General features: G+C 48.3%; 1 protein-coding gene across 5 annotated transcripts in view; it reads left to right on the forward strand.

The window, feature by feature from the left end:
• The window catches only part of ADCY9 (adenylate cyclase 9), a 90,985-nt gene extending 74,948 nt beyond the window's left edge, over positions 1-16,037 (forward strand). For 2 of the 5 annotated variants that reach the window (XM_033073850.1, XM_033073851.1), the window contains one exon: positions 4,841-6,971. In XM_033073850.1, coding sequence (XP_032929741.1) covers positions 4,841-6,029 — 1,189 coding nt within the window. In that variant the 3' untranslated portion in view covers positions 6,030-6,971. Of the gene's footprint in view, positions 1-4,840; positions 6,972-8,381; positions 9,834-14,684 lie in introns of those variants that run through there. The other 3 variants (XR_004419546.2, XR_006163067.1, XR_004419547.1) reach the window with 3 other exon arrangements.
• The last annotated feature ends 794 nt before the right edge of the window (positions 16,038-16,831 follow it).

Raw genomic sequence — 16,831 nt, forward strand, 5'->3', positions numbered from 1 at the left:
GAAGTGTTTTTGATTTTGAAGTGTTTTTACTGGTCTTTGGTATTAGACAAGTCTGTGTTTGCTCATTGCAAATTTGAGGACAATATTTGGGCCACGTTGGGCTTCATCTGACGGGGATTTTCAGGAGCATGTTGCTTGTCCTGGGAAGATGTGTCAAAACAAAATTCCTTTTTAATAACTCGCATCTCCACAAATGCTGTGGTAGTTTAGAAAACACATGGGGTTTTTTAGAGGGATGAGAGCAGTGTTTCTTTGGGTATTTCTTCACCAAGGACTCAGCACTTACTGCACTGTTGGGGTTTGAGGGGCTCTGGCTTTTCTTACATGGGTTTTCCTTTCTCCTAGTTTTGATTAATGAAAGTTCTTTTTTGTATCAGAATTCCAGTTCATTGAATCCAGAATGGAAATGTAAGCCAAAAGGATAGAGGGGGCTTTTTTGGTAAACTTTAATATGGTGATCACTCCAGTAGTGTCTTAGGATCAGCCTTAGTTTGGATCCTTAGTGTTTGGATCCTTACTTTTTGTTTGTGAAGCTTCTGTGCTGCTCAGAATGACAAACTTCTTCCCCAGCAGCTCAGCAGGCTCCCAGCCAGCTGCTAATCACTGATCAATAATTCATCCTGCCTTAAATCTTTGACAACTGGTGCTCCCCTCAGTGACAGAAATCTGTGAAAAGATCACCTGTCAAACATTGTTTTCCTGCAGATATTTCTGTTCCATAGATATGCAACTTGTAACTCATGGCAGGTGAAGGTGAGAGCTGCTGAGGACCAAAACCATGGAGGTGTCTCTTGGATGGTGATCTAAGGCAGTGACCAAAATACGGCACCCATTAAACATTTCTAAACTTCATTTTTCCCTTTTTATGAGGATATTGTCTGGGCTCCTTCAGCTGAGGCAGAGACCCATGTGCTAATTCTGCTCAGCACCGCCCTTCAGTCCAGCTCCCCTGGCCTGACCCTGCCCAAACTTGGACATTAACAAGTATTGGAAGTTAAAAGGGAGACCTGGATGTTTATCCTATTCTTTTTCTGCCATTAAAAAAAAATTTGGCTTCTTTTTTCAGGGCTCTTACACTGTATATTATTGTATAACACATTTCTAGAGTACAGAATTTCCCCTTTTTAAAAGATTAAACTTTCCTAGCTTAACAAAATTTTTTGCTGCGCCTTTCTGCCAGAATTAAATAAATCAGGTTCTTTGCTTACCCCACTCAGCACTGAAGTTCTCCTGTGTTCTCAGAGGGCTGGACAAGCTTGAGTGTTGCCTTTAATGAGGCTGTTCCCTTTCCTTGATCAAGAATAGAGATAATATTAATGTTGCCTGGGAAGAGAGACAGTGTAATGGTAATGAAGCCTTAGCACAGAGTTCATCTCTGGGCTGTCTGTAAATAAAAATGTTTGCTTTGTTTTCCAGGCAGCCCAATTCTTCAACCTAAAGATGCAACCATGGACTTTGTCTTTTAAGCAGGAAATATTTCTCATTTTCATTCCTTCCTCACCTCAGGGCAGGTGGGATGTGCCACTTTCCAGTGTGTGTGCTCAAGGGGGAACAGCAATGGCCACTTGAATGGAGACTGAAATCACCTCCTTGTAGGGAAGGGTTTGTAGGCACCCACTGTACATTTTTCCTGGAAAGCAGCAGTTTGATCCCCTTTTCCACACCTTTCCTGCCTTGCATTCTCTCAGGTTTAGCAGGCAGAGGCATCCCCTTTCTATATAGCAAGATATCCAAATGGGTTACTGGCTCAGAAGCAAACTGGCTTTCCAGAAAGCTCTATGAGTGGAAAGCCATTATCTTCATGATTTGTGATCAAGCCAAAGGAGATTCTATCTCCAGAGTCTCACTTGTTCCATGTTCACAGGCTGAATGGAGGTGCCAAGTTAATAGTGAGGGGGCTGTGCCAGGCAGCATTTCACCAGTTCGAGTTAAAGAAACATTGTCAGCTCAAGATTTCAATTTGAATGGCTTTTAAAATCAGTTTCTGCTGCAACACCTCTTAAAAAGTAGAATTGAGAAAGGTTGGGCAGAGGGGTTGATCCTTTCTGTTGGAGATGTGGGGGAGTTGTTCTTTTCACTCCAGAGGTGACTCCAGGTCATGGCTGCTGCCTGGGGAGGTGATTTCCAACCCTGTAGGTCCTGTATCCTGGTCACTGCAACATCCAGACTGGATTTCCAAATGCAGTCACTCTCTGCTTCAGGCTGCAATCAGGGCTTCCCATACTTCCCATGGGGATAAAAATGCCTGCTCTGGAGAAGCCACTGCAGCTTTTTTTTGGGATCTTTTTGGGATCCCACCCCATTCCCCATGAATGGAAGGAGGTCAGTGAGTCACTCCCTGCACGTGCAGCTCTCAGAGCTGGAGCCCATGAGGTCAGGCACACTGAGCAGATCGTGGAGAGCTCCCAGGTGCCATTCCCCCAGATGCTGCCTTCCACTGTTCCTGATGGAACATTTGTGGTGCTCACCTCATTCACTGGAGAGGAGTTAAAGTGCTTTGAGGAGTGTTTTGTACAGCAAATTGTAAATAAAAAACTTTTAATGACTTAAATAGGACCCTGAATAGCCAATATTGGAGGGAATTGTTTGGATCAAACTCATACTCTCAGAGCAGTATCAGTCATTGCTCACATCCTTTCACAGATCCCTGCTCACAAGATGTGTGAAATAATGAACTCACATTCAGAGAACCTGAATTGAGCTCCTTAATCCAGATTCCTTCCTCACTTTCCACCATCTCTTCTTATTTTCCAAGGTCTTTTCTCTTACCTACCATCCCCTCATCTTGTTTTATAAGCCCATCAAGCCGGGAGGGCATTTTGTCACCTCCAAAATAGGTAGCAAGGATTGTATTTCAGGAATTGTTCCCTTCTAGTCATTTTTTAGGGAGTCATTTAGGCTGAAAAAGACCTCCAAGGTCAGGGAATCATAGAATATCCTGAGCTGAAAGGGACCAATGAGGATTATCAAGTCCAACCATTAACCCAGTCGAGACCACTACTAAACCACGTCTTTGTCTCTGACCTGTCTTTCAAGGGAGGAGATAAACAGGTTCACTACAGAGGTTCTGTTGAGAATCAGGGAGGAAGGAGGGTCTTGGTACAGCAATTTTAGGAACCTGATGGTGAGGCCTTACTTTGAGCTGGGACATCTCCTCCTTTCATGGTCCCCTTGTGAAGAGGAATAAAATGAATACACCTTCACTTCTCCTGGGAGAAGTGTATTTCTAGTAGAAAACAAAACTCATTTCCAATGTAATCTGTCCTATCTTTCGTCTAAAATTCAACCTGCATGCTCTGTATTGTAAGTATCTCACTTGTTGGAAACTTCCTCATAGGATTTCTGTAAAGAAGTGAATAGATACAAAGACTGTGGCACAGAGAAATGTTTTTGGATATGGACAGGTTAATCTGTCTCACATCTGTGCTCTGGTTTTGATTTGTCACACTTTTCTGTCAATCAAGTATTTGATAGTGAAACTCAGAGGAAGAAACTGTGCCTGTAGTAAAGTTCAGTTCCAAAATATCTCCAAGGTGAAAGCCTGTCCTCCATGGAAGTGAAGCAACTCAAGAATGTTTTCATATGTTGCAGTAACAAATTCAGCCTTCTCTTCTTGAACTGTTGCTCCAGTTGTGCTGAGTTTTAATCCCTTCCCTTCCCTTCCCAGAGAAATGCAGGCAGGTGCTGAACATGGATTCCTTTCTGGCTCTCCAGGAGGAAGGTTGATGTGATGCTTTCCCTCTTCAAACAATCTCTTAACTTAAGAAACTTCAGTGCATGTCTGCTCATATCAAATCTCAAGCTTTGGCACGATTTTATCCCAAAAATGCAGTTGGATCCCTCCAGAAATGACTGCGTGCCAAGCTGTCTGCGTTTAGCCTTCGCTTCTGGGATTGCATAGGTGGGGCCTTCTCAGATTCAATTTGTGTCTTTGCATCTCTGCAGAAAGTTGAGATTGGAGGGTGCAGATGTCTCCTCATTCAGGGTGGTTTGGCACTGGCAGATGCTCCATCAGCACCTCATAATCTGCACAGGCAGGCAGTGAACTGTCAAGAAGATCTGAAATATTGCTCCCAATCTATGGCAGACAGGAATTTTTGATTATTTTATGTAATCTTGGCACTTGGAGAAACTTTCTGTCTGCGCCATGAAGAACTGAAGTGGTTTTATCATAGAAAAGATGTTGGCACAGCCATGTTCCCCACTTCCATGCAGTTCATAGAACACAAACTGGGCTGGCTCAGAAGGACCTTAAAGCTCATCCATTTCCACCTCCCTGCCTTAGAGGTTCTGCATGATGTGTCTTTTACAGGGTTATCTTATCCCAAACCCTTTGGTAGCATTAAAGGCACACGGCAAATGTTCCTGGTCCTTGGTGAGGACATAAGGGAAAGGCACAGGAGTGTAAAGCAACTGGTTCTGACTATTGGAGGTAATAAAAAATACAAAACCAGATAAATTCCACAAAAGTCACAGACACCCCCATGTACAGACTTTCAGTGCACTCAGATACCTAAACACACAGGTACATATTTACATGCAGTGCTTTGGGTTATGTATTTAGATACAATGATAACAGTGTCCTTGGTGAACTTCTTAAAACAGGATTGGGCTGTGCCACTGAACACCATGATAAATACTTGGTGGATTTAAAGAAGCACTCAGTGAGTTTAAGAATTAAATTAATTCTTTGGTGTTTTCTTAACAGCAGAAGTTCTCAAGTCATATTTTATAATTTAGTATGTAACTGTACTGCCCACACTTGAGGATTTCTAGCTGTGAAGCAGGGATGGCAATGCCCTAACCCAAAATGTCCCTGTGTGTTGTCCCCTTTGTGCAGCTCCAGGAAGAGCCCATGCAACAGCTCGGCGCCGAGCGCGGCGCAGCGACCGGCGGAGCTCATTGGCCACGAGGTGGTTCTGGTGTCCTTCCTGCTGCTCCTGCTCGTCTGGTTCCTGAACCGCGAGTTCGAGGTCAGTTACCGCCTGCACTACCACGGGGACGTGGAGGCCGACCTGCACCGCACCAAGATCCAGAGCATGAGGGATCAGGCAGACTGGCTGCTGAGGAATATCATCCCCTACCACGTGGCCGAGCAGCTGAAGGTGTCCCAGAGCTATTCCAAAAACCACGACAGCGGCGGGGTGATCTTTGCCAGCATCGTCAACTTCAGTGAGTTCTACGAGGAGAACTACGAGGGTGGCAAGGAGTGTTACCGGGTCCTGAACGAGCTCATCGGGGACTTCGACGAGCTGCTGAGCAAACCCCACTACAGCAGCATCGAGAAGATCAAAACCATCGGGGCCACCTACATGGCAGCCTCGGGGCTCAACACCTCGCAGTGCCAGGACAGCAGCCATCCCCACGGGCACCTGCAGACCCTTTTTGAATTTGCCAAAGAAATGATGCGGGTGGTGGATGACTTCAACAACAACATGCTGTGGTTTAACTTTAAGCTCCGGATCGGCTTCAACCACGGCCCCCTCACGGCCGGGGTCATCGGCACCACCAAGCTGCTGTATGACATCTGGGGGGACACTGTGAACATCGCCAGCAGGATGGACACCACCGGCGTCGAGTGCCGCATCCAGGTGAGTGAGGAGAGCTACCGCATCCTCAGCAAGATGGGGTATGACTTTGACTACAGGGGGACGGTCAATGTGAAGGGGAAGGGTCAGATGAAGACCTACCTTTACCCCAAGTGCATGGACAACGGGATCGTGCCGCATCACCAGTTGTCCATATCTCCAGACATTCGGGTTCAAGTGGATGGCAGCATCGGGCGGTCTCCGACGGATGAGATCGCCAACCTGGTGCCTTCTGTACAGAATTCTGATAAGATAGCCCATGGCACAGATAGCTCAGAAGCCAAGGACATCCTTCCTCCCGCCAAGAAGCTCGAGAAAGATGCGGCGAAGGCAGAGGAGAGGTGCAGGTTTGGCAAAGCTGTGGAAAAGGATGACTGTGAGGAAGCGGGGACTGAGGAGGTCAATGAACTGACAAAGCTAAATATCTCTAAGAGTGTATGATGAACTGTCAGAGTTGCATGAAGTGCTCTGTCCATAGAAACACACAGACTTTTGCAATTGGCAGTTTTCTTTTTCAAGAGAGACCTTCTCCACACCTGGGTTGTACGTTTGTGTTCATTTCGGCACCTGGGGCTGTGTGGATCATGGCTCTTCAGGGCTTGTTTTCATCCATCTCTCTCCTCCATGCCCCAAATCACATCCCAAGCTCCCCAGCTCCCTGTGCAGCCATCTTACAGCTGAGTAGAGGATATTAAGTGCCTTCAGATATACTCCATTGGACTCCCTGTCAAGGTACAGAGGCCCCAAGTGAAATCATAGCTTTGGGTATTTATCTAATTTTAAAGAAAAGAAAAGCTGTGGTTATATCATTTTTATTGTTGTTTCTCACAAAACACTTTTTTTGGCTAATGCAACTCCTTGGGTTTTTTATATCTCTCAAAACAATGTTTTACTGTTATCAGACCTTTTGTATGTAACACACAGACATGTGCATGTATCTACCATACAAGACTGCTATAAAGTGCCAGTAATGCACCACAAGAATGTCTGGGCCAGGGGTGACACACTCTGGGTCGGGCTGGAGGGGCGCTTGTGCCGTGGCTCAGCCTTTAGTTAGGGCAGGAGGAGCAGCTGCTGTCGTTGTGTTCTCCTTTCCCGATGCTTTCTGCAGCCTCCATGTGCCATCGTGTGCTTTGGATACTCTTCTTTTCCATATAGCCAATGAGTTACTGATCCATGGGAATGGAAGGAGGGTTGGGACAGTGCCAGCTCTGGGGACAGGTTTCCAGAAGCAGAGGAGAGACCACGGGAGTGCTGCGGTTCAGGGCTCCCGGCTCCGTACGCGGCTCAGTGAGCGAAGGTAGGTGACGTCGGTGTCTCTGAGCTGATTGGAGAGAGAGAAAGAGAGAAGCAAAATAAATGTTTTGGGAATGCCTTTATTTATTTATTTATTTATTTTATTCCTGTTTGGTTTCTTGGGTTTTTTTTTTTTAATTTTGTTTGGGAATTTTCGTGTGCAGAAGGGACTGGGAGAGATGAATTGTTCATGGGTTTAACAGGAGTAATAAGACAGTGTTTGAGCCTCTTTGAACTACCAACCACTGTGAGGATGTTACCTTAGGCAATATTTGTTTCCAAACAGCGCTTTGGAAGCTACCAAACACAGTTGAGTATCCCCATCTTCCCTCTGGACTGAACCAATGGTGCTGCACAATATTTTTCAGGATTTTTACACACACACACACACACACACACACACACACACTTGCTTTTGCAGCAGGGAAGAGAACAGAGTGCTCCCTTCCTGCTGCTGAAAGCAGCAATAGGGAAAAGAGTCCTTGTAGTGAGCTGAGAAGCACAATCATTCCCAGTCCTGCAGTCAGCTCCGTGCAGGTCCCTGGGAACAGAGGCCTGTGGGAACCCAGGAGCTGCTTGCACAGAGGGAACTGTGGGGCTGGGGGCTTTGGCTGTGCCAGTCTGCCCTCTGTGTGCTTCCACCACCTCCCTCTCTGGCATTTCATGCCCTGCTGGGGATCATATTGACCATTCAACTATTCTAGTTCAGCCAACTCCCTCTGACACCAAATAAAGTGAAAGGATTTTTATTCCCAAAACAGGGAAGAGCTGGGGAAAGGCAGTGCTGCATTGGCTGTGTGGTGCTGGGGGCTCTTTCCATCTCAAGTCAGAATGTATTGATTCTTCCTCTTATCCCCATGTGGTTTTGGGGTGTGAGTAATAAATGTATCCATTGTGGGGTTCCTGTTCAGCTGGTGGAGATCCATGTCCACTCCACAGTCAGGATGGAGCCTGTGAAGCCTTTATCAGATGTGAGTGTGGGATTTCTGGATCTCAGCTGAACAGAACTCTGTGCACAGGTCCTGCACAGCTGCTGTTCATGCATGTCAGTGTTCCCTTGGATAGGAAAGCTGTTCAGAATTCATCTTCTTCACTCAATCTGCCAGCACACAACAAACCAGGGGATCCTCACCCCCAAATCCCTGTGCCATAGATGCTGTTGCCTGTTTGGAGGCTGTTCCCAATGAGCAGCGATGTGAGGTGGTTTTGAGTGCACAGTTTTCCAGGAGCTTCCTTCTCCCTAGGTTATAACTCCCTCCTCCCCACTGTGGGTTGCACTTCCAACTTTCAGGTAGTAATTCTGCAAATACCTCTTGCACCTGAAGAATGTATTCCTGAAACCATTGTTAGGTTCAGTTAAGGTGTGTCAGTATTCCTTTTCCTACAGTCAAGGAGCTAACATGATCCAGAATTGTTTACATGCCTTCTAGTGTTATGTTATTGTCTTAGAGTCAGTCCAGCTTTTCTCCCTGTCACTTCTTTCTCCCACTTTTATAGACCCTGCCCATCCTTGCTCTCTCCTTGCTCAGATGTGTGCAAGGGCAGAGCTCAGTCAGGACGTGCTGACTCCCTAAGACACTGCACAGTAACCAAACCTCCACCAGCCCAACCCTGCACCTGGGAGAGGTTGGCAGCCTGTGGTTAAACCTGAAAGGAAGAGGTGCTGGAATGAGAACCTGGACCCAAAGCACCTTCCTCTCATTGCTCAATCACTTCAGGATGCAAAATCTCTCCTCCAGCCTATAAAGTACACAAGGTTCCCATGCTGCTGTGGCATGGGGCTGTGGGACTATTGTTGGGTTTATGGGAACATCTGAATACCAAACCCCAAACCCACCAAGGCCTCTCTTTGTTGACACTAAGCAAATAAAGGCACTGAGGACAGCAGCACTGTTGGACTCAGAAATCAAGGGCTGTTGTCTGCTCTGGGAACTGCCAGTGATTGTACTCTGCCTTAACTCTGGGTTGGGGAAGGACTCCTGCTGGGTGACCAGTGGTGCCCCATTTGCTCATTGCCAGGGCAGCAGCAAGAACCCCACAGCTGGAGCTGTGGGGCTGCCAGGGGTTCAATCTCTTCAATGCAGTGTAGGAACCAAATGAAGTTCGGTTCTCAAGGGATGGTTTGGAGGGGGAGATTTTCCAGGTGCAAGGAGATACCTGTTTGTGTTGTAAACCAGCGTGAGCTGAGCCTTCACAGCTCCCCTTGCGCTTTTGAAGATTTATCCTGACACTAAAATGACTCTGGAGGCGTTTCTAGCAGTGCTGTGTGGCTCTGCTGCGCAGTTCCTGACACGTGTGCTGGTGGGAGGCCACAGGCAAAGTTCACTCCATTAAAATGCCTGTGGTGTGTGTGCTGTTGGTGCCAGCAGTGCTGTCAGTGAACATGGGGGGCAGGCTGGATCCCCAGGGGTTTATTCCACAAGGACAATCCATGTGTGGCTGCACTTCCACAATCTTTAGGGTGGTTTAATGACAGTGATTTAAAAATGGTCCAGAGAAGGGGACTGAGGAGATTGCTGGGTATTTGTGAGCCTCATGTTGCCTTCTGCCACTTGCAGTACCTGCTCCAGGCTGCAGAGTGACAAGGAGTGCACAGAATATTGTCAGCAGTGAGGTCTTAATCTGCTGCTAACACACCAAAATGCTTTTTTCTCCCTGCTGCTCCTGTGAGAGGATTCTCAGTGAGAACCAGGTAAATGGCATTCCCATTCACTTCTGGCATTAGGATTTTGAGAAGGACAGATTTGCCTGTTACCTCTTAGGATTTGGGGCCATTCCCCTTTGCTGGAGGTAACATGAGCAGAGTGGGACAGTGCCACGGTCTGGCTGCAGCTTCTGCTGTGTCCCAGAAGTGACAAAATGAGAGGAGGAAAGGGTGGATTCCCCAAGGGCTTTATACAAACATAGGTATTTGGATACTCTTCTTTTAGGGCTAGAACACAGAAAGAAGAGGCCCAGAGCAAAACTGAAGGGAGCTCCCTGTACACATAGCAGCTTTAGCTAGAGGAGTTTATTTCTGAGTAAAAGGCCAAGGGTTTCTGGCATTTTAAAATTGCTAACCCTGACCTGTTTCTAAAGCTTTCATTCTGAACACAGCAGAAGGTGTTGCAAGGGAGCAGTTAATTCATGTCACAGCATCTCAGGAGACTGAGGGTGCCTGAGGTTGGCTGTAATGCCTTTGGCTGTTTAAATCTACACCTTGGCTTGGGGGCTTCTGCCAAATTTAAAGACCCTGTTTTCTCCCTTCTTCCCTGCTGTGAGCTCGTTTGCTCCATCTGCATGGGATACACAGGTGGCTGCTGCCTCTCTACTTCTCACCTTTGGGAAACTGTGTCTTGCTCATTGCACAGCAGCACCTGAGCTGAGATCACAGCTCCAGGTGCTGCTGTCACTGCTGGTGTCTCCCTTGGTCCTGAGGAAAGGGGAGATTTGTGTGTTTGCTTTGATGTTTGGTCCATTTTTCCTGGTCGCAGCTGCAGCTTCCTCCTTGTGATGGTGGCTGTTAGAGAAGATGATGGAAGTTAGAGAAGTGACACATCCCTGCAGTTACATTTAAGAGTTAAATTTTAAAATGCAATTGTTGTTTATTGATGTGATTTTTCCAGTTGCTGGAATTGCCAGAGGGGTGGTTTGTCTGTAAGTACAGAATGATTTGCATGTGGGACAGTCAAGGTGGAGGTGCAGGGATGACCCAGTGCCATGGCACTGCCATCTCAACGCCCAGGCAGTTGTGAAAAGCCAGCTGAAGTCTCAAAATAATGCTGAGACTTGACTGGCTGCTCGTGGAACATCAGTTTGGGCAGGAAAGTCATTTTCTCCAACGTTTTTCTCCTTTTGAGTTCTTCCCGAAATCTGTAGCAGTCTTTGGTTTGTTTCCTGGGGTAAAACCTGAATTGCTCTTTGCTGTTGCTGAGACTGAACTGTGCAGGCAGTGGCAGTGGGATTCTGCAAAATCCTGTTAAAAAGTTCGAATTAGAAACAATTAGTTGCCAATTCCTGCAGGCCCTGGAGCTGAGTGCTGCCATGGTCTGAAGGTGTTTGAGTTCAGAGCTGTGGGTAGGACACAGTGTCATGTTTGGCTCCATATGGTAACATGTTGGCAGGTCTGGAATGGGGAAAACAAGGAGAAGGGAAGATGGAACGAGCTGCTGGGTGGTTTCAAGGGCTGATCCCCATGTCCAGGAGTGCTATACAGGAAGGTGTCTCAGGTGTGAAGCAGAGTCTTGGCTTCCCAAGCTGTTCCTGTTTTCTGGGAGTGGAGAACCAGAGACCCTTAAAATTGGCTGATTTTATTAAAATCTGCATTAACACCACCCTCTGAACTCTGTACAGAGTTTTATTGGTGAAAGTCAGACTGCAGGAGCTTATTGCCCTTGTCTTATTTAAAGAGTTTATTTGGAATGAAACATCAGGCTCTGTAGGTGTTAAAGGAGAAAATAAAACGGATGGAATGTGTCTTGACAGCAGTGCAGTTTGAGGGTGTCATAGGAAGGAAGTTTGAGGTGCTTTGCAGGCACTGGGTAAAGCTCTGGTAGAAAAAAAAATACAAGTATTTTGTATAAAATCTCTTTCGAGTCTGTCTGATGTGAGCTGAACTTCTGTCTCAGCCCTGATAAGGGGCTGGGCTGTACAACACATGCAGGACTGTTTGCTCCTTGCCTGTGGGAGTCAATATTGCTTGGGAGAAGGAAGATTAGTTTGGACAAAACACATTGGTGGGAGATACTAAAAGGTTTTTTTTACCTGATCCCTCATTGTAGCTGCTGAACATTTGCTGCCCTACCCCAGCCTGAGGCTGGCCAGGAGCTGGAGGCAGTGCCAGGGTCTTCCCACACTCCTGCTCCAGGGGTGGGGTTCAAGCTCCTCCTCAGGAGCTGTCCCACGTCCGGCTCCACACTGCAGATCAGGGTCTGAGGCAGCAGCCCTTGGTGTTTTACACTTCTGGAATGGCCCCCAGGCCACTGTCAGCCTCTCCTGCCACAGCCTTGGCATTGTTTCCTCCATTCTCTCCCTGTTTTCTGGCTCACTGCTACAACTGCACAGAATCCCAGAATGGTTTGGAAGGGATCTTAAAGCCCATCCCATCCCACCCCTGCCATGAGCAAGGACACCTCCCACTGTCCCAGGTGCTCCAAGCCCTGTCCAACCTGGCCTTGGACATTTCCAGGGATCCAGGGGCAGCCACAGCTTCTCTGGACACCCTGTGTCAGGGCTCCCCACCCTCCCAGGGAACAATTCCTTCCCAATATCCCATCCATCCCTGCCCTCTGGCAGTGGGAGCCATTGCCTGTGTCCTGTCCCTCCATCCCTTGTCTCCAGTCCCTCTCCAGCTCTCCTGGAGCCCCTTTAGGCCCTGGAAGGGGCTCTGAGGTCTCTTCTCCAGGTGAGCACCCCCAGCTCTCCCAGCCTGGCTCCAGAGCAGAGGGGCTCCAGCCCTTGGTGCATCTCCATGCCCGTAATGGATTTTAATGTCCAGAAATTGCAGCATTCACTGAATTGAAGAACTGCAGAGAAGGTCATGGCTGGGAACAGTTGGTACAAGTTTTAAGTTCCCATTCTCATCCATGATGCTCTGACCAGTTTGTTACCCAGCTCATTTCTGGATGTGTGGTGGAAGCCAGTGCCACCATGTCTCTTGCATGTCACTGATTTGGCCATCAGTTCTCAAATCCTTCTTCACATGAGTCAAAGTGACTTTCTCAAGTTTCTCCTTCTTTTCCTCCCTCAGTTACTCAAGTCTTCACTAGTTTTTACCTTAGTGCAAGTGGAATTGAAGATGGTTTGTTTTGGTTTGTGCTGAGAGATACAGCTCAGGATAGGAAAGGACACAGAGCATGTGGTCCATCTGTGGGTGTGCCCAAGGGGAAATGGCTCTTCAGTGACTCTGAAGCTTTGCCTTTTCCAGGTGAGCACTGAGTTTTGTTTAGGGTTTATTTCCAGTACTGGATGTACCCCACCATCATGTCCAAAGGAGGAGGTGGCAGCACTGCCAGTTCTGCTCTGCATTGCTGCCTCAGCCAGGGTTTGGCCACTGCACAGGTACTGGCATCATCCCACTGGCACCAGCACATGTTCCAGGAGCCCACAGTTACCAGTGACCCTCTCCCCAATTTAACTGCTTCTGGTTCCAGAGCCCATGCTGAGATAGATACATAATACATATACTGAGACAGAGACTTGTTACACCCTACTGCAAGTACAGCTTTAAACTTCCAAAGTAATAAACTCTTTAAAGCCAAGAGCCTTAACATCTGCTGAGACAAGAAACACAGTTCCAAGGTCGCGCTGCATATTCGGGAATTGTTCCTGCTCGGTGGGGGTGTCTCTGGTTTGCAGGGAGGCAGCAGCAGTGTCCAAAGATGACAAGGACCTTGGCCACCCTCACCCAGTTCCCCAGGAACAGGTAAACGAGCTTCCCCCATGTGCTCTCAGGAAAGTCACCTCACTGCCCAGTGCCAGCTGGATGGCTTTAGGTGTTGAATTGCTCAGGAAAGCTCCTTCTTTCCATAAAACAAAATTCTTAACTTAGCATAAAACATGGTCTTTGCTGGTGGCAGGGGCTGGATTCCTCCTCTCTGGCCCTTTGGTCCTTTCAGCACTGAGGGGGACAAGGCAGGGATGGAAATGATGGGGAAAGGAGCTGGGTGTGCCCCTGGAGCCAGCCTGAGTGGGGGAGGAGCTGCCATGTGGGTCCCGTAGTGGTGCCTGGGCAGCAGTGGCTCCAACAGCTGAGCTCTGGGGAGGTTACTCCTGGGCAGATCCTGCTGCCTGCTCCGTGCAGCCAGGCCATGGACACCTTGGTAAATGCACCTTCCCTCCTGCCTGTTGCTTTTCTCACTGAGCAAATTTCAGCTGGTTACTGAGAGCCTGCACGAGGAACGAGGGTGCTGTGTCTGACCATGACCGGCTGGGGCTGGGGATAAGGGCTGGGGTTGGGGTTGGGATTGGGGTTGGATCTGCCCCCCCTCTGTCCACACAGTGACACCCACAAGTGATCCCCGTGTAAAAGCCATCACTGGGACTCAAGGGTGGTGGTACCTGATTACAAACAGCCCGAGAGAGATTATTTTTGGAGTGATCAGCTGAAACCAGGGTTGGCTTTGGTTTGCCAAGGACAAGGAGTGGGCCTGGGAGCCAGCACAGCCCCCCAGCCTCCCCTGCTTCCTTGAGAAGCTCCCTCAGCGTTGACCCAGGGCTTCAGCACTCCCTGTCCTTGCTCAAGCACACATGGGAATGGATGGAAATACAGATGGATAGAAAGCATTAATTGAAAATGCCATTGAAACATTATTGAATTACAAATTGAAAATCAATTGAGAACAGTTTCCAGTCAAAATATTTTAAAAGGCAAATTGGAGTGTTTTGAAGTCTCCAGATTAGCTGGACATTATTTTTTTCCTGGTATCTCTGGTTCCTTTCCCTCCTGCCCAGCGGTGTTCCCCCCTTCTCCCTCCCTTGCAGAAAGAGAGACCCGCTCTGTTTACACCCCCTACTGGGGCAGCCTGCCCGGGGCTGTGCGGGGGGACGGGGCTTCCTCGCAGCAGCCTCACTGTAAATACTCTGTGCCAATGCTTCGTGGACAAACCGAGATGGCAAGAAGTTGTATGTGTGAAATATGAAGCTCTGTGTGTATATAGATCCAGCGCGTGTTATCTGCGGCTCTGTAATCAATTGTATATTAAACTGTTCCACTGTACGGCCGGTCATTTCATGCTCTCTTAGATGTAGAAAAGCTGAGAAGTAATTCACAATACACTGTGTCAACTCCAAATTGTTTTTGCTTTTGTATTTTTGCTCCAGCCCCGCTTCAGCCGCAGCCCTTGGTGCATGATCTGGAAGAAGAATAGTTTGGAATAGGTTTTTCAGCCCTCTGTTTTGGATCTGTCTTTTAACAATGTTTCTTTGATAATCGTGAAGCCACCAAGTTAATTTTTGATTAGGTGCATATTTAGGAGGCGTCTTAATCACAGAAGGCATTTGTCACATAGATGTGCTGCACTTGGATGTGTTGGTTGGCAGTGAATGACCTTCCTGTTCCCAGTGCCCAGGGTGAGAAGACAATTCCTTCTTGATTTTTCCTTGTTTTGATCCGGTTCTGAGGTGTTGGGAAGGGGCTGTGCAGGCACCACTGACAGCTCCTCTGCAGCCACCTTAGGTCACTGCTGGGCAGAGCTTTTCCCCACAGGGATCTTATGTTGGCCAAAACTGGGGATGACCTTTGAATAGTTATTTTTCTCTTTGGCAGAGAACATTGATGGTTTACTCTGGAATTCAGATCCCCTTAACTTGCTTGGAAAGGGGAATGAGGTATTTTTTCTGGAGTGAGTGTCCACGGAGCAAGGACTGAGAGCAGTGGCTGGGCAAGAAGAGGAGCCTTGATACTTCAAAAACCAGAATTTGACCCAAAAAGCAAACCCCATGTCTACCTTCTGTCTGTCCCACACCTCCCACTTCTCCTGGGGTTTCTTGTCAGCTTCCCACTGTCTTTGTTGGGTTTCACTGGGGAATGAAACCCCTAATGAAGCCCTGAGCCCTTCCCAGTCAGGGTTTGACCTGGCAGATGTGAAGGTTTCCTTTGGATGCTGCTGCCTGTCGATGACCAGTGTCCCACCACCTTTGGTCCTGCAGCACCAAACCCTTCTCACCAGGCAGCCACAGCATCTGAATGTGTCCAGCCTCACTGTCCAGCTTCCCTTTCCCTACTCTCACTCTGCTGCAGCACAGCAAGAGCTGGTGGAATCAAAGAGAAATGGTGTCCAGTTTTGCTGGGTCCCAACTGATTCTTTTCCCCCGTATTTTGAACATTTGTTTTTTCTCCCACAGACCAGGTAAGTATGAGAGCACACAGAAACACCTGTGTTAAATTGGCACCACAGCCAGCATTTGCCCTGGGCTCCTCAGTGCCAGCCCAGTGTTTAATGCCAGCAGGGGTGTGTAGGCCTTGCTGGGGTGTTCAGGTATTCACCTTCTGCTGTAGGTGAAAACTGTTCCAACGTTGTCCAGTCAGGTTCTGATTGTGGATCGTGGTGATTGTCAACTGCCAAGGGATATTTTTTAATAAATCTGGTGAAGGTATTTCAAACAAATCCAGTCTTGCTGTTTTCAGTTTGTCTTGTCCTGGATAAGCCCACATTAAAGTTTCTTTTCTCTCTGCTTTGGTTCATGGTCAGGATGTGTCGTACACCAGTGTTGGATGTATTGGAAGACCCGCCCTGTGCGTGGTTAGTTTGTGTGAGGATGTGTAACAAGAAAAGCTCAAAGGTCTCTCAGGGAGATGTTTCACAGCAGTTCCTGCAAGTCTGGGCTGTGTTTGTCCATAGTGAGCTGCAGGTGCTTGGCCTGCTGCCATGGTGTGCTTGGCCCAGCTGGGCAGTGGGGGACAGCAGAGCCAACCCGGAGGCTGCTCCATATCTCCTGTTCACAGGTGCTGCCAGGGATCTGGCCCCTCAGGTGTGCTGCAGAATGGGATCTCTGTGGGATCATTGGCTTCTTCCTCCTCTGGAAGCAGGAGGCTCCAGGGTTGCCCTGGGTGCCAGGAAGGTGAGTGGTACCTGACCCCACAGGTTACTGGTGTGGGGTGGTCCCAGGTTCTGCACCACCTGGCTGTGCTGCTCTCGGGTTTTCCACTTCTGAGGAACCACCATCACCTCAGGGTAATGGAGAGGTGCTGCAGCACCTGAGCCACCTCCCAGTCTGTGACCCCTGGGTGGGTGGAAACTGCCCATCCTCCTTCCCTCCTTTCCTGTGGAGATGAGAATTTGCAGGTGAGCTCTGACCCAGGCTTGGCCACATATTAGGACCCCAGAGCCCTCCCAGCTCCAGCACTGTGGCAGGTGGGTGTGGAGCACATCTGCCAGCTCCTGCTCTGGTTCCCCTGGAGTATCCTTGGGGGTTTCCTGGGGATCTCTAATCCAACCTGTTCCTTTCTTTTCCTGGGGCTGCTCCAG

The sequence above is a fragment of the Catharus ustulatus genome, chromosome 16 (genome assembly GCF_009819885.2).
Source record: "Catharus ustulatus isolate bCatUst1 chromosome 16, bCatUst1.pri.v2, whole genome shotgun sequence".
Taxonomy (NCBI): domain Eukaryota; kingdom Metazoa; phylum Chordata; class Aves; order Passeriformes; family Turdidae; genus Catharus; species Catharus ustulatus.